We start from the raw sequence: 25323 nt of genomic DNA, 5'->3' as shown, positions 1-25323 counted from the left end.
CTGCAGCAGAGGGTGGGTACAATGCTAGTTTACTATTAGCTATTGCAAATTGAAATAGCCAATAGGAATCTAGCAATGCATTCCAATAGGCAAACATTTTTTTTTCTATTCTTTTTATTTTTTCTATTCTGTCTTATTAGTAAGTCTCCAAACATAATACTGCAAGATGTCAATCGGCTCACAAGTGTGTCTTTTGTCCAGAAATTGTACACAGGTGGTAAAATTAATTGCATGAATCTCAAAGCAATATTAAATCCAAAGCAAGATAACTAGCACATCTGGTGCATATCATTTTAGTGTACTATTGTGGTTCACAGTGATGCTAATATCCTGCACAACAAATTTACCAAAGGAAATCTCAACACTGACTCTACTTCTTTTCTGCACATCTTCTTAGGATACCCTACAATGCCTATATCATATCTCCAAAACAATGAACACATTACTTGAAAGTTCCCATACAGCATGATCAAGGAGGTACTACTTTTTCAATGTTTTACACAGAAGCTAGCCTAATGTTTTGGTAAAAAAAACTAGAATTAGCACAGTAAATGCATTGATCCAAGTGTTACTATCACAGGGGAAGTAATTTAAGCATTAATAACACATAGGGGCATACATTTCACAGGTTATTAATGCTTAAACTGTTTTCTTCTTTTTGAGGACTGCTGAAAGTGAGTGCCAATAATTACTGCTCTGAAATAAACCACGGCTATGACATTACATTAGACCAATGATGGATAGATATGTTCTGTTTCACAGAATTATTATGCATTGTGTGTATGGTTTCTAGTGATCCCCTCTTACTACCTGACTATGCTAATGTGGAAGACTCTGAGACGCAATTGTATGCTATACTGTTTGTGCATCATGTGCTATCTTATTGTTTTATTCTATCTTAAAAATGTAATAAAATACTTTGAAAGTTAAATTAGACCAATGAGAATACATCCAGTTAGCTATCCAGCTAGAACATGACTGTCAGGAGATGTCTATGACATCAAAGTGAAGAGGAGGAGTGTGAATGTGTTATGATGTGCAACATGCACATTATAGCGAAAGCCCATCCACCCCAAAAGCAGTTGAATTCCACTTTAATTCCAGGTTGGATTGCTGGTAGCATATTACCCATATGATGACATAATCACATTGTGCCTCAGAAAATTTTATCTTAACGGACTGACACCTCCTTACATTGCAGTTAAGAATGATAGATTTTGAGAAGACTTACACATAAAAGTAACCTAAAACACATTAAAAAAATAGAGCATGTGAGCGACTCTTGGGTGCATAGGGATTATTTACTAAAGGCAAACAGGCTGTACACTTTTCAAGGGAATTAGCTCTTTGCACATGCAATTTCCCCTTAGCTTGGTGAATGTGGTAAATTTCCCCTTTGCAAAAAGTACCCAGTCATATGCACGGGAAAAAAAACAGCTGTATTTTTGCTTTCACATAATTGGATGATGGAATTCAGCAGAGCTTTGCCTCATTCACTAAACTAAGTGTAAATCCCCTTGCAAAGTGAACAGTCTATTTGTCTTGATTAAATCAACCCCACAGTGTGGTGGCTGCAGCACAAATGCCACATGGTCTAAAGGGCTGTTAGGCAGCCATGCTACCTCAATCCATGACAGTTCCACGGTACAATTACAACTGTACACATCTATTTTAACTTGTTTTAACTCTCACTTTTTTCTTTCATGTTACCTAAAGTTTTTAGCTAATGCTTAATCTTACCATAATGTAAAAAAAATGCTTCATATGCCAGCTGCTATAATAAGGCACAGCAGAAACAAATTTAGAATTCATATGAATAGGAAGAAAATTGTATAGAAACTTTAATCAACACAGCACTTTTTTTGCATGTGCCAGTCACATTTAAAAAGAAGCCTATATCCACAGTCTACTGTTTGGCCAATCAGTACAATGGCTTTCAATTTGAATGAGAATAAGTCATCTGCATTTTTATACAGGTTTGAGAGCACTGAGTGAATAACCTTCCATGAATGTGCATTGGCTGATAAATTATTGGGAAAGTTTATATAAGGTAGATATGCATTATGTAAGCCATTCTGCAGACTTCTGGGCAATACAATAGTTATCAAATTAGAATCCTATTTGTGTGCACTTAGAAAAAAATGCAGATGAAATGTCCTCTGCAATTTAAACAGAGATAAACATTTCTGAACAAAATATATATATTGTAATATGTGAAATTTGCAAACATAATGGAATGCTTTTTCGAGAGTGTTTAACATAAATAGTTGCATTGGTTTATAAAGCAACAAAGCTTCAAAGATTTACCAGCTAAATAGTACTCCAGATTACAGAAAAGTCATATATAAGAAGGAGTGAAAAGTTTTACTTAAAGGAGAACTATGGGGAGAGTGAATTACACTCATCTCCATAGTTAGAGCCGACGTGTGACATTAAAACTGTCACATGTAAGCTCTATTGAGCGAACACATACCGCCGCTCACTCAGTTCCCCATCATCTACCTGCAGAAAGTGGTGACTGACAGTCACCACTCTCCACAGGGATTCCCCCCTCCCCTCTTCGATCCTTCAGGATCTGGATTTCAATCCATGGTGGTGTATTGTGTTACCAATTGTTTGTTTGGTGACTGTGGTCCCAACAGCCTTGAGATCATTCACAAGCTCCTCCCGTGTAGTTCTGGGCTGTTCCCTCACATTTCTCATGATCATCCTTACCCCATGATGCAATTGATTGTTATTTTGTATTCCTTCCATCTGCAAATGATCCCTCCAACAGTTGTTTCCTTCTCACCAAGCTTCTTGCTGATAGTCTTGTAGCCCATTCCAGCCTTGTGCATGTCCCTAACATCCTTTGACAGCTCTTTGGTCTTGCCCATGGTGGAGAGGTTTGAATGGAAGAAAGAGATTCTGTGGACAGATGTCTTTTATATACATAATGAGCTGTCTTTAGGAGCACCTTCTTAAAATGACAGGACTAATCTGTGTACCGCATAGCCAGTCTGTGGGAGCCAGAATTATTGTTGGTTGGTAGGAGATCAAATACGTATTATACTCACTGAACTGCAACTCAATTTATAACATTTGTATCATGTGTTTCTTTCTGGATTTTTGGTTGATATTCTGTCTCTATCATTTAAAATACACCATAATAAAAATTATAGACCTTTCATTTCTTTGTGAGTGGGCAAACTTACAAAATCTTCAGGGGATCAAATAATTATTTTCCTCACTGAATTATCCGTCTGTATTTTTTAGGAACATACTTTTAAAGCAGTGACCTGGCTGAAATCAGCTGTACATCGGCTTGCTGCGGCTGGTTTCGGTTTGGCTGAACATGCCGTGCAGAAGGAGTTCGACTCATCTGGCTGAGCTGAACCTCCGGCAGGCTTCTCTCTGCCGTTTGGCCTATTCTCATAGGGGCCGAACGGCAGTGAGCGTATAGCCGAATGCCGCCGAATACCTCCATGGTACCGAGCAGAATAGTAAAACAGTAAAAAAAGTTGAAAAAAACGTAGAAAAAAACTGGTTCCAAATGTAAATAAATGATCAATGTTAAAAAAGAAAGATTAAAAAATGTTTTAAAAAAAAGATTATTGAAAAAGAAAAAAAAAGAAAGATCAATGAAAAAAGAAAAAACAAACATAAGATTAATGAAAAAAGAAAAAAAAACAAATAAAAAAAGAACGAAAAAATTGTTATTAGACATGTGCACTGCCAAAAAATTAGTTTAGTTTTGTTTCGTTTCAAATTCGGATTTGTGTTATTTAGTTTTTCGGGATTCGGGTGTGAAAGTCAATTCGGATTCGGAATTCGGATTCGGACGAAATTCGGTAGCGGTAGTTCGTTCGAACGATCGTTTCGTTTTCGTTTCTTATTCGTTTGCAGCAAAGTGACATTTGAGGGGGAAAAATGTTTTTCTCCTTCTCTAATGTCACTTTGCTCCAACGAACGCAACGAATAAGAAATGAAAACTAAACAAACGTTCAAACGAACTACCGCTACCGAATTTCGGAAACGGAAATTCAGATTCGTTTGCATTCGTTATATCTGTAATTCGGAATTCAGATACATCCGAATTTCCGAATTTCCGAAAATTCGTCTGAATTTCGATTCGGAACGAAACGAATCGCACATGTCTAATTGTTATTAGAGTTATATGTTAACCACTGGAATAAAGATGTCACCAATGGTTTGCCAGGCTCTTCCCCTTCTCTCTGCATCTTTGTAATGAGGGAATTCTAGAGGAGGGGGAGACTGTGAACCTCCTTGCTCAGCATCTCTAAAAACACTCTCTCCCCTGCAGCCATTTTTCACAGAGGTGTGTAAGAACACATGGCAGGTATCCAGGAGAGGGGCTTCTTGCCAGGGGATGGCATTATATTAAAATGCATGCAAAATGCACTATACAGACATACAAATGTAAACAGGCTCTTTAACATTGACTTTGAATACACATGTTTTATTGTGTTCCAATGCATACATTAAAGCGCACAGGTGTGAACAGGGCCTAAAAGACTAGTTTGGCCTCGTGCCCCCTTATTAGTGAAATATACTGCCTGTTACATGTAACTGCCAAAAAGAAAGCTTGGAAGCAGGGTGAAACCTATTACAGAAAATTACCTTCAACTGCCTAAATTTTATTATCTGCTGATCATTTTTACTTGCCATTTAATCTCTTTTTAACATCTCATTTTATACTAAAAGTGACTCTGCCATTAGTGACCTTTCGTCTTAGAATATTAGTTTCCTGCATGCTAAGCTTATGCTATGGCTTCAGCACTTTCTAAACCTTTAGACTTCGAACACATATAGAGATAAGGAATTCTGACAATTTTCCGACACCCGTTTACAGCATGTTAGTTCACAGATCTATGACTCAGAAGTATTGAAGCAAGATAACCAGGCAACTGGCAATTTCTAAGGAATTAGCAATGGCAGCCCTTATACTTTTCTCATGAAAGAGTCTTTTTTTTTTGCTTAGTTTAAAATGTCCAGGATTACAATTAGGTATACAAATAAAAACATTACATTGGCTAAAAAATCCCTTTAATAATTAACATGCAGACTTTCTCTTTGTATTCACCAAGCTTTTTTCAATAATTATGTAATTAACTTGAAAGTACTGATTCAGTTCTATTTTTATAATTATGTAATTAATGTGTAAATACGTATACATTTCTGTTTCAATAAACCTATGAAATGTATTAATTTAAGAATAATGTTTATTCTTCTTGATTAGAAACTGAAGAAAGGATCCACAGACTTTTAATGTGGTCATTCCTGTTTGGCTCTCAGAGATGGCAAACCACTGTATAGTAGTCATTATCAATTTTAACTGAAATGGAGAAAACAAGCTTTTTAAACACATTCTGCAATCAGTTATCTTCTAGTATCATCATTTTGCTCTTCCTTTAAGACAATGGTTTGTGCTTTCCTTTCTAAAAATCAAGGACAACACGGTATTAAGCACTGTAGGAATGAGCTATTGATTTAAAAAGTGACATTGTTCTTGATTACATTTTTGTCAAGTAACAAAACAAATGACTGGCTTTCCAGAATACATTCTAGCTCCAAAGATTATCAGTAAAATGTGTTGAAGTTTAATGGTCTGAACTGTTGTTTAAAGCAGAATATGTGAGTCAAATACACTTGCAACTTGCATCAAAGGAGGAAAAAAAGTAAATTTCTAGACAAACAAGAACAAGAGCCATACTTTTTTTATGTCAATTTACTTGAAATAATGAGACATCCTTTAGAGCTTCAAACATTCCATTTTAACTGATAATTCTTTTTTTTTTTTGCAGCAGCATAAGGTGCTTAACTTCTTCTAGGGATACTATTTACATGGGCTGCCTGAAGAAAAAAACAAGGGGCAGACACTGACCAGTAACCTGGACAAGGAGAGAGAGCAGCAATGACCAGGATTGTAGGAAACTTCTGCACAGAGGCAAAACATAGGATTAATTAATGGTTAATTACTGCACAGATCTGGAAGAAATACACCCAGATTGTGCTTCATGTCCTGACTTGATGCCCTCTCTTGGTATGACCCACTTTGTGAACATCGATAGAAAGGAGTCAATTATTTTATTTCTTTAGCATAAGGACACATTCACATGGGCGTGTTGCTCCATACAGCATGATGGGCCAGTTGTTGATGTACACAGAGCTGCAAGAGCATGCAGGCTGCCCGCTTACCTCCATGTAAGTGCAGGAGCTGTGTGTCCTCACACACTGCTTTGCACAGCTTTGAGTTTTGACAGCTACACACATATGGTGTAAGGCCTTGGATGCAGATAGGATGCATTCAGGTCCAAACACTATTTTTGTGTGGCTATAAAAAACTCAGAAATGTGGAAAGCAGTGTGTAAGGGTGCACAGCTCTTGCATATACATAGAGTTAAATGATCTGCCCACAGGCTTTTTACAACAGCTCCGCGCAAATCAACAACCGGCCTTTCACAATGAATGGAGCAACAAGCCTCATGTGAATGCGGCCTTCTGCTATCTTTCCTTGGTTTTGGTAAGACTCACTTTGTGATTTTCTATGTAAATGTGTAATCTCCATCAGAAGCTGCAATATTTGCAAATCTGCAAACCTTTGTCTTTCAAGAACCATTCTTACCTAATCTTAAAATTGTTGGATCAAATTGCTTATCTGTGCCTAGTACTTGTTTTACAAATCAATGATTATTACTGACTAGCTAACAGCAGTTCGCTTTAGCCCAAAAACTCACAGGTGCCCCAACACTTCTGGCAAAATCAAAACTTGCCAGTTCACTATTCGGGGTTTGGTTGTTCAACATCACCATGTTACATTTTTGATACCACTGCAGGAAAAATGTTTTATATACAGATACAGATGAACACAAGATGATAATTTATAATGGTTTATATTGCAGAGAGAATGCTGCTTTTATTAATTAAAATATTATTTATGTTTTTAAAAAATAACTACCCTGAGATTTACAGCATTTCTTGTTTTCAAATTAATAGCATTTGCTGAGAATGCAATTAGCCAGGGATACTGGTATTTGAATCTGGAAGCCTCTGATTAATTATATTTATATATTCTTCATTTAACAAATATAAATATAATACAATGCACAAATTTGTAACCTAAAGGTAAAAAAATGTCCCATGGTCTAAAAGGTTCTTAAACAGTTCTAAAAATTGTCCTAAGAGCCTGAAAGCAGACAGACCTTTTTTTTGTGCAAAAAATAATATTATTTCCACACATAATTTGCCTTATTTGTTTTAAATTGGATGAGTTAAAAGGTTACAAGCCTCTCTGAGGGAGAGGCTTGTAACCTTCCTGAGTTTGCAGGAAATCCGGCCTATTTTCAATTTTGTGGTGAAGACTGTCACAGTATTAGGTCTTCTCATTTTACTTTAGGCAAGAAGCACCAAGACACCTCATTCACTAAACTAAGGGGAAATTCCCTTGCAAAGTGCAAAATTCCTTTCTTAGTGAACAGCCCTTAGTAAATCAATCCCAATATGTGTTACTAAAGCACTACAGAATGCTCACTTAGAAGGGTAAATTTTTACTAGAAGTAAATAAAGGAAAGTTGGTATAATTGAATACCAGATCATGGTCTGTGGAATGTTGCCTTGCACATGGCTGGATTATTGAGGTGAACACAATAGGGGGAATTTATCGATGTTGTCGCATGGTGTGCATCTTTTAAATTCCTGTTTGTCTGATTTCTAGTACATATGGCAACAGCTCTATTATCCTAGCATATGTTTAATTCCTAAATGCCTTCATAGGGCGAATTGTCTCAAAACGGTCTCTATATTTTTCTGCCTCTAAACTGTCGTAAGCTCACAGGGAACCTCTTGGATGACAGCTGAATAGCCTTAATGCTCAGCTGATTTAAGTGTATGAAGCTGAGTCATCTTTGCGATAGTTTAAGAAGTGCTCAGGAACACTTCTAGGATATACGTCTGTTTTTAGGTCTTTTTCTGTCACAAATCCTAGGCTCAAATACTGTGCAGTATTTTCTTTTTGCACAGTATTTTTTCAATCTTTCTTTACTCAATTTGCTCAGGGAAAACTCTGCTCCTTTAGTAAGTCAATCCCTATGTGTAATGTGAATTTCTGGACAGGAAGTGAAAGAGTTTTTCCTAATTCAGAAAGAACAAAAAACATTTCTATAATTTCTTCATGAGTAACATGGTTCTCAGGGATGATGCTGGCAGGTAGATCTTAGATTATTCAAAAGGGACTCATTAGTTGCATGCAAAACTGTATTAAAATACATGATAAAATGTATGCTTTACTAGAATCATACACTTTATCTCCACATACCCTTGTAATAATAGAACTTACAGTATATTCATAAAGCAAGTGAAGTACATTGTAAAAAATGTTTGGCTAGACCAAGCATGCTTCCCTTATTTGCATCACTGCAATTCAGTACAATTATTAATGAAGTTAAATAAGCACTTTGGGGATCATTTCTGGGCTAAAACTGTCAACAAAATATCACTTTGTCCAATCAGCCTGACAATTTCTCAAGAGAAGGGTTGACAGCAAAACAAGATACTAGCTGTGTATCTTACTCAATGTGAACACAATTGTTCCCTCTGGTAAGTAATCATTGCTACTTCTAGTGATATATCACTATTTTAGTAGCATGAAAGAGCTAAATCTCCAGTGTTGCTCCGAGTTACTTCCAGCAAGTTGGTAAATCCAAACTTGCTGGAAGTATGCTATTTGCTCTATAAGTTTAGTAAAATGAATATTTAAAGTAGAAGAAAAGGCTAAATTAACTTATATTTAAAGTTGCCTTGTTGCCTTAGGGTTTACTGTACATCAGGTTTATTGCACATCTTCCCTGTTTAAGTAGGTATAGTTCAAAGAAAAATCTGATTTTATTTTCATCCCCTAATTTGTTAGAACATTTTGCCTATTTTTTACCATGTATACCAAGTGCATTTTATTTATGTGTAGGGTATGTTCACTCTGTCCCTTGTATACATTGTTCATGTTATGAATAAAAGAGTCTGAACGAAGATGGCCTGGGTTGTGGATTACAGACAACTATCATAAAAAAGACCAGTTGGATATCAAAATATATATCGAGCAATGTACCTCAAGAAACAATTGTGTAGAGACATGAAGACATCAAGAAAATCAAGTTACAGAAAGGGCATTTTGCAAGCCAATGAACAGGTCTTACCAGATAATTAGGTCTATAAATCAGCTCATACAATAGGGTCCTGGATTTAGGAGCTAACAGTACAGAGAAATGCAAAACTACCATCAACCCTAATTTAGTGGGATATTGTTGGAAGAGACAATAGAGTTACAACACAAATCAAATATGTTACAGCTCCAGCAAGTCTATTCTGTCTCCTAATTAGTTCTGGGGTTTACATCCAGTCTGATTAATAATTTGATGCACCACAAATATGTAAGTACAGTCACAAATAAGGATGTAAAATCTGTTTCTAGCACGTTTTTCCCAACCTTGAAACATTTTCACTCTTAGGCTTAGTGGAGTTCAGTGGCATGGAAAGGGGGACAAGTACTAATTGTTTGCTTTGCAGGAAAACCACTATTCCATCTTTAAATAAAGTGCCAGGGTCACTTTAACATACTTTATCACATTACAATTATAATATATAGACTGGTTAGTGCTATCTGTAGGATTTAATACACAATCACAATACTAAGAAAGAATTATGTGCTTAGTTAACATTTCATACTTCAACACACCTAAATGTTTAATATAAGAATTACTAAGTAGAGTCTGAGTGGGTAAATTCCTTAGATGCTAACAAGGTTTAATAACCTAAACTATCCATGTGCCAAAAATATGTGACTTTTGCTAAATACTAGCAATTTACAATTTTGTTTCTTTAGAACACACTAATCTTTATGTTCATATATGGATAAAAGTGAGTCTTGATACGTGTTATATCTCTGATGGTTCTCATTTATCCAAGTCATAGTATAATAATTAGTAGATAGTCCTTATTCAACTGGAATGTTCTGTGATGCTGAAGATGTTTCATAACTTATATATTTCACTACTTGTGGCTTCTTCAAAACTGAATAAGCACTACCAATACATTAGTATTGAACGTTCGTCAATGTTACAGAAAAAAAGTCCAGCTGAATGTGACTAACTACTACAGGCTGCCACTTACAGCACAAGATTTGCGCACAATTTACCTTTTACATTTTATTGATTATTGCACAGCTACAATTTTGAAAAAACAAAACACCTTAGCCTGCCCCTCTTTCCAGCCCCACACTTATTAAATTCAGACCTACCTATTTATTCAGGAGTTATGTTTATCAAGTCACCTCTCTGTCTGTAGCCTTTTACTGGTCAAAAAAAAACACCCAATCAGGGATCAAGTGTTCTTTTGGGTTGAATGTCCTCTAGCATTTCACACCACTTCCTATGAGCTCAGGGCTTTAAGAACATCCCTTCCCCTAAACTAACAGGAGAAAGCTGCAGAGAGTAATGCAACATAATTACATGGTGCTGCTCTGCAGCATTCATGATCCGCCCATAGCCAGAGGAAAAGGGTGAAGGGGACCTGACCAAAGATACTTGAAATAAAAAGTGAATATGTTTTTCCTAAGAAAGGGTGTGAGTTCTCCAAGGTAGGTAAAATCCCAAGCCCAGCGTTGGTCTTTATAATACATAATATCCTGCCACAAATGTATTCTTTTAAAACTGCTTACCTGTGAAGCTATTTTTTACCAAGTATCAATGGTGTTATAGAAATCATGATAACAAAGGGATACTGTCAGTTTCAGGTTCAGTTCCTATTTTACATTGCTTAGTGTGCTATGGAATTGGGCAGAACCCAAAACATTCCCAGCACCCCCTTTGCTCACAAAAGAGGTGTAGAAAATCTAGCAGGCACTATGCAAATTAACAATGTTCTGCCTGTGCACTAGCATTGTGTCATAAAAAGAGAGAGATTCCACATTTTTTAACAGTTTTTTTTTTCAAATGATCAAGACTATTGTGCTAACAAACATGTATTCATTATATGCCAAGAACACATTCTTTCTCTACAAAGCAGATACAAAGTTTCAAGTTAGTACTGTCAGATAAATGCAATCATATGTGTATAGTTTCACTGTCATAATACATTCAAAACAAAAGATTTCAAGGGAAAACATATTTTTTTAACATAATGGACAATAACCTGTATTGTGTTTGTCAGGAAGTGGCCCAAGCAAGGAAAACGTTATTCACCACAATTAAATAGAAGCAGTGCTTGCATTATATTTGACCATTTTTTGGAAAACAAATATGATGAGATGTGTTTCAATAATTAGTTTCTGATGAATGTCTACAATAAATATGGATTAAATAAATTGTATGAAAATATAATGCTAACAAAAACTGTTTCATTAATAGAAATCTACAATAGCCTTTGGTCAATTTTCAAAAAATGCTTTTGACAGTTTACATTAATATTTTACATGTTTAATTATTTGTAAAAAATCCTTGTAAAACAAGTAAACTTTTATTACACGGTGATATGACACTCTGCAAGCGATAACTGTAAAGGAACACTACAGTCATGCTTTTTGGCAGCCTCTGCAGAATGGCTCGTTAAAATAGTCTCCTCTCTTGCAGTGGACAGGTGGAGAGTGAGATTCTTCACTGACTCATTCAGTTGTCTGTTTTTAATACCAAAGCTATAAGAAACAGGCTGTGGAGTGCATACAGGTGTACAGAGTTTGCCACCTGCTGACTGCACGTGGTAAATAAGAAATGCTGACTAACAATATTTTACATTTGCCCTGTTAAAAATATATAAAAAATAAAACTGTTATGTTTAGTACTGAACATTTAAAATAAAAAAATATTTGTTTTTATACATTCCTGTTAAAATGTAAATATAAATAGTCATTTTCTGACACCCCTCCTGCTGAGTCCACTTTAATACCACTTTCACATCAATATTTATTTAAAATATCCACCTTTCTTTATTTTGAGCTGAAAGTGAGGATGATTCACTAAAGGATTTTAGGACCTTCACTTAATAAAGTGTGTTACTGTTCACTGCAATTATCCAATCATGTGAAAAGCTCCTGTTCCTATTCATGTTCACTTTGAATATTAAATCATATGGAGATGAAATAAGCAAACATGAATGTTCTTTTCACATGATTGCATAATTAAAGTGAAGATTCACCTAATTTATTCTCAACTCCTTTATTAAATCAGCTCAAATATATAGAGTTATATTAGCGCATCTATGTATTGTGACTTTTTCATTTAGAAATCTGAAACTACCACTTTTTAGGTTTACAATAAGGGCTCATGCAATTGGACACAGAAAATGCTGCATTGAGGTCCGTAATTGTATAGTTTTTTTGACAGATCTGAACGCAGCAGTATTGCATGCCATAGGCCAATTCACACAGCTGTGTTTACATCAGTAAAATTAAGAAAGGATCAGTAAAGATCTACAAAATCCAAGTAGAAAACTATCAGGGTTATTCACATAAGGGTGAAGAGTTTGGAGAAGGCAGGAGAAGTGAACAATCTAGGCCAAAATAGCTGATTTAGAAAAATTCTCCAATTCAGTTCACTTCTCCAAACTCTTCACCCTTTTGTGAATAACCCTGCATATGTTTGTCATCATTGTATTATCCATGCACTGGTACATATGTACATGTTTAAATTTGAGCTAGAGGAATGGAAGAATTGTATTGATCTGCTTGTTTATGTGCCTAAATGCATGTTTGCTTAAGAACTTCGATTCCATTAGATACATTTTTTATGCAGGACCTCACTACCAGCCTCTGCCAGCAAGATCCTGTGCAGATATAAGTACATTAATTACAGCCATTATCATGAGCACCATAGCTTCATGGGAGTTTCAACTCTGCTTGCTAATTTGCCTAAACTCTGTCTGATCCTCCTCTATATGAACACCACCTCCATTAAACACTAGTTTCCATAATAGGACACTCAGATCTGCAAATAGAAGAGACTGCACATGTGGCATTGTGTTAAATTTCAGCAACCCGTGTAGGCAGCCTGATTTATTATTATTATTATTCAGGATTTATATAGCGCTAACAGTTTGTGCAGCGCTTTACAATAGAAGAAAGACGTTACAATCACGATACAATTCATACAATTCAAGACAAGATGGCAAGGAGGGCTTACAATCTAAACAGGAGGGGCAAGTGATACATGAGGAGGTAGCTGGGATTAATTGTTTGAGAAAGTGATAGTTCAGTGGTTAGGTTGAGGTGGGATAGGCTTCCCTGAAGAGATAAGTCTTAACGGATCGCCTAAAGGCAGTTAGAGTAGGAGATAGTCAGACAGGTTGGGGTAAAGAGTTCCATAGGAAATTGCATTAGATGTCTAGCACATTACCTGAAATTAATATCTAAAATACATAAACAGGCTTTTACAACTGCTCATCTGTCAACTCTCCAGCTGCACCAAATGGTCTATGTGTTTATGTAATATTTTCCTTATCTTCCTTCTCAAAGATTGTTTTCCTTTATTCCTATATTTCTCAGTGTTCTAAAGTTACACATCCTAAATGAAGATATTCAACTTATTGAAGAGCTAAAATGGAAAACTGGGCACTTGTCCAGGAGTGAAAGAAGCGCATGACTGACAAGCAATTGGAATATTCAAGTTGATGCCAGTAAAAAAACAGAAGATAATGCATAATTTTCAGTTCAATTCACAAAAAAACAGGAGGGTGGCGAGCACAATAGAAATCAAATAAGTGGAATTATTTCCTCACAGAGGAGATAATGGATGCATTGAAATCCTCTCCATGAATAAGTGCAAGTTAATATAGTAAAACTGTATCAGGAGTGATTGCCATTGGTTTGAATAATGCTATAACTAGGATCGACAGGAGGATAATACAAACCTGCACTCTCCAGGTAACCTCTTACTGGGATTTTTTTGTCCTAAAGACAAGTGGCCAGCTATATTTACTATTAGGACAAGAACCTAAATCATCCAAGGCAAATATCTTCCCTGTTCTGTGTATATTGCTGTGTCCTGATAATTTATGGATATTACATATTTGATTTGAGCTGCTTACATACAGTATATGGCATGTTATATGAAGTCATTAGTGGTGAATGAGCTCATGACCAAACACAATGTATTTGATGTTTTCTTTTTATGCAGAGATGGCTGCTGGTAGTGTTTCATCTCTATTGGCTTTGTGTAGCTATCTTGATCAATTAGGGAAGCAGTAAGTGCTCTTCTGTTTGACTGTGTTATTACCAATCTCATATCAGACATAAAATAATTACTATATACATATTTATGGTGCATTGTACCTTTGCTTTTAAATAAATACACCAGAAGAAAGTAAGACCTGTCTCTAAACGTGTCTACTAGCATTACATGTTCCTATTTAGTTTGCCAGGTTTCTGTGGTTGGTGCTCTATACGCTTTCATGGCTGTATGATTCAATGATTGTAGGATGCCCTCCATTAGGTACAGTGTTGTGTGTTAAAACTATTAGGGGTGAAGAGTAGTGAAGTATTGGAACCACTTTCAGATTTTTACTGCTGACTGTGTCTCCATCCTGGGAAATTCCCCTCACTTCTTGTCCCAGTGAAGTGAGAGAAAATTTCCCCAAAAGGAATACAGACAGTAGTAAACACATGTTAAGTATTTTGGCCCTTCCACATTCTACCAAACACTGAAATAAAGGATTTTGGCTGTGTTTGTGTGTAAAGACTGGCCTACTGTGAAGTCTTCAGAATCAGAGTTAAATTGAAATAATGTTAATCTCCTCTTGCCCAGGCTACCCAGAATTCACATCTCTATAGATCCTGCACATCTTTCTTTCAGAGAAAGACAGAGGGGTCTATTCACTAAGTTGCTGTAGGCAGCCTAGTGAACAACTGACCCGAAGTGAAGTGAGCTGAACACTGTTCGGCTATTCACTTCAGGGTGGTACGGCTGATTTCAGCCGTATATCGGCTTGCTTCGCATGGCTTCGGGGCAGCCGAACATGCTCAGCATTTTCGGCTGACCCGAAGTGCAGAAGGAGTTCGACTCAGTCGATCCAACATCTGGATCGGCTGAGCCGAACCTCCGGCAGACTACTCGCTGCTGTTCGGCCTATTCTCATAAATGCCGAACGACCGTGAGTGAATAGCCGAATGCCGCTCAGATATTTTGCGTGGTACCTCTGTGGTACAGAGAAGAATAGAAAAACAGGTAAAAAAGTAGAAAATAGAAAACAATTGGGCCGAGCTAGCAGTGACAGCTAGCTACGCCCAACTGTTTTCTATTGGCCAGGCGGTTCTGCTGCCGCCAGAATAATAAAAAAAAGAAACACCATAGGAATGCATAGCTAGATTCCTATTGGCTATTTCAGTGCTGTCAATCACTAGAGGGGACCTGATGGAGAACTTCAGGTCCCCTCTGCTGATTGACAGCAGCAGTGGGCGAGTGCAATAGCTAGTTTTCTATTGGCTATTGCAAATTTAAATAGCCAATAGGAATGTAGCTATGCATTCCTATGGTTTTTGTTTTTTTTATTCTGACGGCAGCCAACGGCTCCGATGTGAGATGAAAAAAAAAGACAACAGAGCAGGGAAAGGTTTACTCTGCTCAATCGAAACTCTCCCGAGCAGCCAGGAGCCTCTATCTAATAGCAGGAGACTCCCGGAGCGTCCGGGAGAGTTGGGCTATCTCATTCGGCCAGCTTCGGCTTTGCATATGCCTTCGGCTCGACTAAGCCGCTCGGCCAACTTCGGGAGTTGTACAGGCTATAGTGAATAACACGTACAGCAGCCCTTCGGTTCTACTGAACCGAAGGGGTCCTGGGGCCGAAGGTAGTCAAAGGATCAGCCGAAGCTATGGGTAGATCCTTCAGAAGCTTAGTGAATAGACCCCAGAATGTTAAAGCAGAAATTGTCTGTATACCTGAAACTGATGATTAGAAAATTGGGGAAATATTCATCCTACTTTGCTAAAATTGCAGTTCCATAAGGGTGCGGGTGCATGGACCCACATTAGTATATATGTTAGGACATTATTCTCCAAACGAAAACCCATAAACCCATAACCTCACACTGAGGTTCCATTTGTTTTTATTTTACTGCAGATGCAATTTTTCTGGAAATCGTTTGCATTTGACTGATGGATTTATTATCAAAGTTGGCCTCTTTAGCTATGATATTGGTAGGTATAATGTGGTGTTTTTGTAAATATCATCTTCAGTTAAGGAAAATGTGTAGTGTTTTTGCATATGTCATCATAATTATTTAAATTTTACAACTTAAAGCCAGCAGGTGGTGTTTCAAGCTCATTTTCCCATTTGCCTGAATAACCTTACCTCCTTGTCTGAAAAAAGTCTCTGGTTTACAAAGCTGTGTAGATGAAGCTCAGATTAAGCACACAGTTGAATAAGTGACTCCTCTTTTGTTCCCCCTCCTCAGCTGCTCAGTCCAGCTTAGACTGTTTGGAGATTCAATTAGAGAAAGAGCAATGAATGGAAATCCCAGAATGCTCTTGAAAACCTTTGTCATTGGTGCATCTTGTATTAAATGTTTATTTATAACATATAAATGTTAAATGCTACAAAAATATATAAACACCAGTTTAAAAAATGTACACTTAAATGTAAACTTAAATTGATCCAAACTATTATTTGTCTTGTTAAATTCTTAATGTGCTACAATATAATTTGAAAAGAAAAGACAAATTAATTAAAATATGCCAATAAATATAAATATATTGCCCTGACAAGCAATTAGTTTCTACAGTTTATTAACAATGTTTATTTTCCTCAATTCTACTTAGCTAAGTAGAGCTAACAAAATACCTTTGCTCATTTGAAGTGGTTCTTTTATACCAAGATTTCCCCCCAGGAACTAATCTGCTTGATTCAATGGAATTCAGCAATTATTTATGGCTAAAATGTTCTAAAATTAGCATAGAGGAAAGTAATTGTGAAGAGAAAACAGAATATATATGTGTGCTAGTTTTACTGAGAATCTTGAATAAGTCTTGAATGTCAATGTTTTTAAGAAATATATATATAGTCAATTTATTGTATCATTGCCATCTGTAATTAAGTCTTTACAATGCCTAGACACTAAGACCACCAAAAATGTATATTTTCAATACGGATTAAAACTGGTGAGCTGACTTGCTTGCTGGTATCCTTGCATCCCCAAACCACATTTTCCAGATACACTCCTATTGTGACCGCTCTGAATCTGAGTATGGTTGTTCTGCTTCCCTTCTTAGAACAACTTTACTAAAATGAACAAATTATGTCAGACAACAGTGAACAACGTCACTAATGGTTACAGCTTTAGTGGTGGTGGGAATGATTATCTATCCTAGCTAGCACTGAAATATACATTTCCAGTGATCTTAGTCTTCTATTCATCTAATTTGCAAACCCATTTTTTCATTTGTTGCGCTCATGTTAAAATGCAAATTTTAGGCCTGAATATTACTAAAGACTCCTAAATTAGTGGATATTTTCTAAAAGTAGAGACCCTTTTATATAAAATAATGACAGATGCAGTTTAAGGCACCTGATATTAGGGAAACTGTTTATTAAACCCTTTTTTCTAATAATAAAAAACTCAAATTCATTTTAGTGCACTCAAAAAAGTTATAAGAGCGGAATGCTTCCCATGTAATTTTTCCCAGGGGAGATCTTTGAATGTCTGTTCATTGGTCTCCTGCTGATTCACATCCTGATTTTAGGCCTCCAAGAGGGACGGGTAAGCCTGGGACATAGGCTTACCCGTCCACACCCAAACCACTTCCACAAGAAAGCTGACAACTTACTGTTACAATGTAAATAAACTCCCAGCTGCTATAGCAATCAGGAGTCAGTTTAAATTCACATGCTTTAGCTGCCAACGTAAGCCTGACATTGGTGTCAAAAAAAGGGTTAAGCTGATCTGTAGCCACCTTAGAAAATGTATATTTTATGCCTGTATTACCAATCTGCAGCCAAACTGCTGGGTAGGAATTAATTCCTGACCAGGCATTGATGCCATAAAAGAATTAACATGGGATCACTTTTTTTTTTAGAAAAACCCAAGTCTTAGATTACATACAGGTCTCACATTTGGGGCTTCTTGCAGTTCTTCCTTTTACAGAATTTTGCACACTCTATGCCAAAGGTGCATCTTCTAGACTGCATTGTTGATCTAAACATCTGTTACAAGTAAAATGAGGTGCTGATTTATAAACTGAGCTGCAAACACCTGTGTGAATGAGATTAGCAGTGGCCATACAGCATTACAAATCTAAATCGCACTGCAAACAGCTGTGCAAATTGTTTATAAATCAGTCCTATAATGTAAAACTAACCTTATATACTGCAGGTCAACTCTCATGGAAGTGAAACATTTAATACTTCACTATAAATCATTTTGCTAGTTGAGCCAGGGAGAAAAGTGATAAAGTCTTTAATAGCTTACCAATCAAAGCAAACCAAAAGCACACTTATAGAAAATATCTTGCCATGAAGTGTTCATGCAGGTTATGTCTACCTGCTACCTTTGCCATACATGGTTCCTGCAGTATATGCCATACAATCATACTTCTTTATCCATCATGATTTTCTAGGAATCTTTTTTGTTTCAGAATTACTGAAGGTGCAATACATCCCTGAATGCCATTAATACTGGAGTAAGTGTAAGTTTTTTAAAATATGTAACTGTTTTCCTTTACATATGTAACTCTTAAGAAATGTATATAATATGTATTTGTGTCTGAGTCTACTGCTCTTGACATACTGCAAAAAAGTTTGAACCTATTCATAAGCCTGCACCAGTCTTTCCTAATTGGGGCTCCATTGAACCCTTGGATTCCTCCAGAGGTTGCTAGGGTTTCTTTAAGCACTAGGCATTGCTTACCGACTGTTGATGTAAGAGGAAAGTTTTTCACATCTAATAAAAGGTGGCACCTCTCTACTGACCACCAATGTTAAGGATGTTTCAATTTCCACTGCTAGGGTTTGCTCTTTGACCATTATTATTCGTTTTTTTGTTTTATGATTATAATTGAAAATTGTATAGCGTGGGGGAGAATTAAAAACAATCTGCCCTGGGTGCCAAAGACTCCAGGTATGCCTTATTATTATTATTTTCCTTATTTAAAACTTTCTATCTTTACAACTTACTAATCATGCTAACATAACATAAGCTATAGACATAATTTTTATCAGGGGATCCCAGAGATCTGAAAGATATCCCATGGGTTGCTCTAGGATAAAAGGTTGTGAAAGGCTGCTGTAGGCAGAAATAGTCTTTGGAAGTCCAGCCTAAATTATTACCCCCAGATTCAGTAACAATATGAAAATTGCAAATGAGGATTTTAGATATAGTGACATTCTTTGCAAATGTAATCTTGTGCCCAATGATAAGTTTTCTAGCATATTTGTATCTAGTAAAAAATGAATCTCTAGAACATATATAGTGAATAGAGAGTTTTTCTTACCATGAATTTGTGACGTTGGGGTTGATTTAATAAGGGGAAAAAGCCTGTTCACTTCAGCTTAGTGAATGACGTGCAGGTCTGCGGACTTCCATCATCCAATTACTTGCAAACAAAACTTTTCTATGAAAATTGAATTTCTACCACATTCACTAAATGAAGGAAAAATTCCCTTGAATAGTGAAAATGCCCTTGTAAAATTAATAGCCGATTTAGCCTTAGTAAATTGACCCCATAGAATTGCACAGTTGTATGGAATCCCTAGAATAATCCTAAGGCTATATGTGTATAGTATAATTAGAAAATATTATTTTTTTGTATTTATATAAATCAGGGAAATATGGAAAAACACTCAGTAGCAGATTTTTAGATTGTACACAAGATGAAATATGTTATAACCGTAATCTTACTTTTTTTTCGCAGTTGCGTAAAAATGTTAAATATTACTGATAGCTAATTTCATATGTCATTCTACTTCCACTACTCAACACAAAGAAAATCACAAGTCATAATTACACAGGAATGATTATGAGATTGCAAGGTGTAGCAGATACAAATCAAAGAGTTCAAATCAGATGACGCATAATGTCACAACAAACTTTCAATTGCCTGTATATGTGTATGTTAGTACAATGAAAAATCAATGTCATTGTCAAATGCAATTTATATAACCCTGTAATTACTAGGAGGGATACTTATCACTTGTTTTCTGTGATACATGTATAACAAATGCATAAATGATTCTCAGTGTTTTTCAGGTATTAACTCAGCTTACAAAGCTGTCAATTTGACTTTTAGGCTAACTACATGCAAGCTGGATTCTTATTGATAATGGTGGATAGTGAAAAAACTGTCCGGCCCTTTTCAGACTGCACCAGGGCCATATTTTACATTATACTCAGAAGCAGTTTCTCCTTTGTAGTTAGAGTCAGCTCCAGCACAGTTCCAGCATTAATCATTCCCGAAAACCCAGGGGGCTGAGCCTCCATTCACAAACTGACACCAACGGGGGAAGCCCCAGATCTCCTCCCCCCCATTATGTGACTATATCGAATTTTCCACACCCCCAAAGACCCCCTAACCTGCCAAAGTGCTGTGCCAAACACATATTTATATATATATATATATAAAAAACAACAGCAAGGGAGGGTTGGACAACCTGTTTCCTCCTTCTACTTTCCAAAGAGGACTCCCAGCAGCCTCTGCAGCTCTTTGCCATGCGGCTCCTTGCTACCACCTGACCCTCACCTCCAATCAGGTAAGATCTGATATTTATTCCCCAATTGTAACCCTTTCCTCAGGGACAATTCTTCCCCACAGTCATGTAAACCCTCCGCTTAATATCTCCGGGTTTGTCTTGAAGTTTACATATGACCCGGACTACAATTGTCCAGTAGGGTAAACAAACATATTTCTGATGCTTGCATATGCCTATTTTTGCTTTGGTATTAACAGCTACCTTTCCCAGTTATCAAGCAGTGTTAGGATTGCCTGAATTTAGCCTGCTCATATCTGATTATGTTTTGGTCTTGTTTATGTAGGCAGTGCCTATATGATCTCAGTGCTATGAGTACTGCTAAATCCCCTTACAAGTTTCATCTGTGTCAGTAAATACATTAGGAATACATGTCATGCCACTTTGTAAATTGGTGGAACTATCACCTTCCAGACATAAATCATACCTCTCTTTCAAGAGGGACAGTTTTGATTTTCCTATCCCAACAAAGCATGAGCATACCAATGCTAAATTTGTTATGTGAGACACAGGTCCAATTAAAATGAGTATTGATAAGGCTCTAGATATTGTACAGTAACACTATGGCAAATTTTCCAGATGAGTTGTATTGTTTGGTGCTTACTTTTTTTAAATGTGCAAGCTCCAGTAACCATCATCTATGGGGTTATTTTACTACCTAGCGTGTCAATGACTCTAAACATAGGGTCAGATGTTCCAACTATATTGTCTACATGCTTGCTGCAGGTCAGTTACTTTTAAAATCCTGATAACGACTGCCGTGGAATTTGAAAAACAGCAATGGTAGCAAAGTCATGCCATAGTTCTGGCATCTACAAGTTATATTATTTACATTTACATTTTAATGCTATTATTTTGTTTTTGCACCTGAACATTTAAATAAACCAGACTACGTAAAAACATAAAAAGAAACAGGCTTCTTTTAAAAATATTTGCAGTAAGGCCAAGAAAAGGGTTAACAAGAAAGCGTTCTTACTTCTAAGGTTAAACTCTCTTTTACGCCTGCAGTCTGCACATGTACAGAGCTGATCAGTTATGAGATAGGCATCTTCAGACACATGATATTAGATAGGAAGTAGAAAATCAATAATTTATTACACCAACATTTCAGCTTTAAGAGAACATTAATCATTATGGGTTGTGCTTTTAGCTCAGTGTTATTACTACCAGAAAAGGGTTTGTGACTAGAAGGCTGACAGCTGTCAATTCATTGTATTGTTTGAAATACAGTGGTATTGGAATTGTTCAGTTATTTTAAACAGAATGCAAGTGTGACTGTATAGATTAGATATAGAAAGACGGATAGATAGATAGATAGATAGATAGATAGATAGATAGATAGATAGATAGATAGAACTAACGTTGTACAGCAATTGTGCTTTAATTGGACCTTGTGAATGAATCACACAAGTTTGTATTGTTTTGTAACATAAAATAATGTGTCAACCGTAATATCTATGAAACAATACCACAGTTGTGGTATTCATTAATCTTCATCTATTTGATAAAAATCATATACTTACTGCAGCCAGGTTAAGGTTAGGGAAGAGATTAATTGCCGCTGTACTGTCCAAAGAAAATGGAAAGATTTGTTTTAGGTCCAGTGGAGGTTGCATGGTTGGGAGTGGGGGGCGGAGCAGCGCAGAAAGAGCTGGGCTCTGGCACATACCACCTAGAAACAACAGAAAATAAAGGCATCTTTAAATTGACATATTTACAATTCCTTTGTTCTGTAAATTTGTTTTTTAACTCAAGGCAGAACTGGGTACAAAAATGTTCCTTTAAATATATTCCTCAATAGCCACAAAGGATATAAACCCTCTTCACATTCACAAAAAGCCTTGTAAAACTAGCAGTGACATAATCACTGTGTTGCACATAGCCTGTGCAGAGAGCAGAGCTCTGGGATGGACCCAGCAGGTCCATCTACTATAGGTTGCCTGCAGAAAGCTACAGGAGGGGGGCAATAAAAGACCAGTCACCTTGCATAAGAAAAGAGAACAGACATGACTGGTATTTATTACAGTAAGCATCTTCACAGAGAAAAAGTTTCACATTGGAATACTGCACAGATATGCAATAAGTACACAAAAAATGCAAAAATATATGAATACACATGCCTCTTGCAGTTAGACAATATTTTTTTTACCATAGTTCAACAGCTAGATACATTCCAGGTGCATCATAAAAAAAGGTATGCAAAGCCTGAAGTGTGTTTCCATTAGAATACAGGCACAGTCTAAGTAGAAAAGCCGGTCACCTGCCAGCATGCTACAGAAAAGGACCCTTGCTTACTGTGTGGATGCAGTGGTCTGTTTGCAATATGCCCCCTGCTGAGTTGTAGAAATGACTCTCTAATTAGCAGGGATAATGAACCTTGTTAATTGAAGGTAAAGGGTCCCAAAACATCTCTCTAATACACATGGGGGTGTGGATCACAAATGTTTGTTGGAATTGCAGCATACATGTTTATTTATTACAGCTATTTATATAGCACCAATAATTTATGCAGCGTATTACATACTGAACATTCACATCAGTTCCAGCCCTCAATGAGCTTACAATCTAAGGTTCCTATCACACACAAATACAGGGCCAATTTAGCTAGAAGCTTGCAGATAGTGTCCTGACCAGGATACAAACCAGGGACCCCCAGTGCTGCAAGGCAGAAGTGCTAACCACAAGGCAACTGTGCTGCCCACATCTTAGTGGATAACGCACAGGAGAAAAACACATTTTATTATTGCTTTGAACTATTGCTATGGCCTACAACATTTATATTATGGTTTATTTTTAATTTTATTGAATGTATTAAACTTAATTTATGTTGATAGGTTATGCACTAAGAGTTAAGAAGATTGCAAACATTTTTTTTCACATATTTGGAACTTTTAAATAAAGATTAGCACTATTCCTTTGAAATAGTGTTTGCTTATCCTCTTGGTTAGGGTTAAATATGACTAGCAGCTGTTTAAGGTTAGGTTTAGCTCTTTAGAACAGAATGGCTGTATAATAATTTCAGATTAATGCAATGCCTAACTTTCTAATTAAACTACGACAATAGGGAGATGGTTGTGTGATGCTTTTAATGCATGCTAGTTCCCGCACAGCAATGCGTTGATGTGCTGCATACAATGGGCAGCTTCAACAACTGTTCAGCAACAAGTGTATACTGCACCCCACAAACTTAAAAAAGTCTTCTGATACAGAAAAAAAGAGTCCCGAGAAGGACAATCTGCAATCTACAGTACACTAGCACTGTATAGCACTGTGTAGCCTTGCATAGTCTGTATAGCACTATATGTATTGCATTGTAAGGCAAAGTATCTCGCCCAACATAGGTTTGTCAGGTTTTACTAACCAGCTCCAACACATGCTGACAATATGGTTGCTAGGAGCTCACCCTTTCATTATGAGAGGGCTGAATTTATTCTTTTAGTTTACTGGCTCTCAAGTAGCCAGGGGCATTATGGGTTCAGGTGCAAAGGTTTGGCCTTAAATTCAGAAATTAATTAATCATCAAAACTGTAAGATCCACCTTGAACCCAAGGTGACTCAGAACTCAAACCCTATCCCTAGATATAATCCTAAAAATCTGCCACAAATATCCAATCCATCCAGTGTGTTTAATCATGCATATGTGTTTGTATATGTATGTGTTTTTTAGATATACCAAAAAAGTATTTCCTTTTTTTACTCCCTCCCCCCCCGCCCCCCCACACACACACTGCCCAGTCTCCTTAATTCTCTCTGTAACCCATTTGCTTCTTGTCCATCTCCAAAGTTTAAAAAACACCTTCTATTTTTCCCCTTTTCATCTTTTATAAAGTACCTCCCTGCCCCAAAAACTATAAAATGGTATACAAAGCTAAGAGGAAAAACAGAGAAATTGTAAATGAGAAATTATTTGCCTCTTCTCCATGAAGAACCATGGACAGAATTATTTTGTTGCCAGGGCAAGCAGTTATTTAGTCAAAATTTGGATTACTTGCAATATTCATCCCCCAGTTTACTTGTTTTTTTCATGCCTGTTGTATATCCAGTTTTTGGGGTGTTGAATTGAACATATGTACCTAATACACAGAAAACAAATATTTTATCTTGTAGCATTCATTGTTTAAATGTCCCAAAAAGTTTTTTGGGGCAATGCTACAAAATAAGGAATTATTGAAAATAGCAGCTGTTCATAAAGGGTATGTAAAATGTACCTGTAGGTAAGAACTATGAAACTTTAAAAGTAACTTGCTCAAAGTCAAAATAATAAAATCATGTGTTTTCATAGATGTAACAGTCTAGTCAGAATGGAAAGCTAAAGTGGAATCCTGGGCAAGTATCTAAGTACATAGTGACAATACGTATGCTTTCTGTTTTACCCTTCAAAGGATTAATCATTTTTTCACCCACGCTATTCCGGACCCTGTCCACATAGTCTTTTGTGTCCTACTTCTGATGTTATCACAGTGCAATGTTACCTCCAAGCACCCTCTGCTCACATTCTGTCCTTTCTGTCCTTACATCACCTCTGACCCTCCTTCTGGTGCTCACTAGATATTTTTTTCCCCCCCCCCAACAACTCTTCTCATTTTATTACATCTCCTGGCACTATGACAG

General features: G+C 36.6%; 1 protein-coding gene across 1 annotated transcript in view; it reads right to left on the bottom strand.

Annotated features, from left to right (window-relative positions):
* The window catches only part of ZNF385D (zinc finger protein 385D), a 279849-nt gene that overhangs the window by 169947 nt on the left and 84579 nt on the right, over nucleotides 1–25323 (bottom strand). The window contains exon 2 of the mRNA XM_018570233.1: nucleotides 22242–22384. Within this exon, the coding sequence (XP_018425735.1) occupies nucleotides 22242–22384 (143 nt within the window). The remainder of the gene's footprint in view (nucleotides 1–22241; nucleotides 22385–25323) is intronic.

This window comes from Nanorana parkeri, unplaced genomic scaffold, assembly GCF_000935625.1.
Source record: "Nanorana parkeri isolate BGI_ZX_2015 unplaced genomic scaffold, ASM93562v1 scaffold37, whole genome shotgun sequence".
Taxonomy (NCBI): domain Eukaryota; kingdom Metazoa; phylum Chordata; class Amphibia; order Anura; family Dicroglossidae; genus Nanorana; species Nanorana parkeri.
Note: the sequence above shows the minus strand (reverse complement) of the source record. Positions and strands in the feature narration are given on the sequence as shown.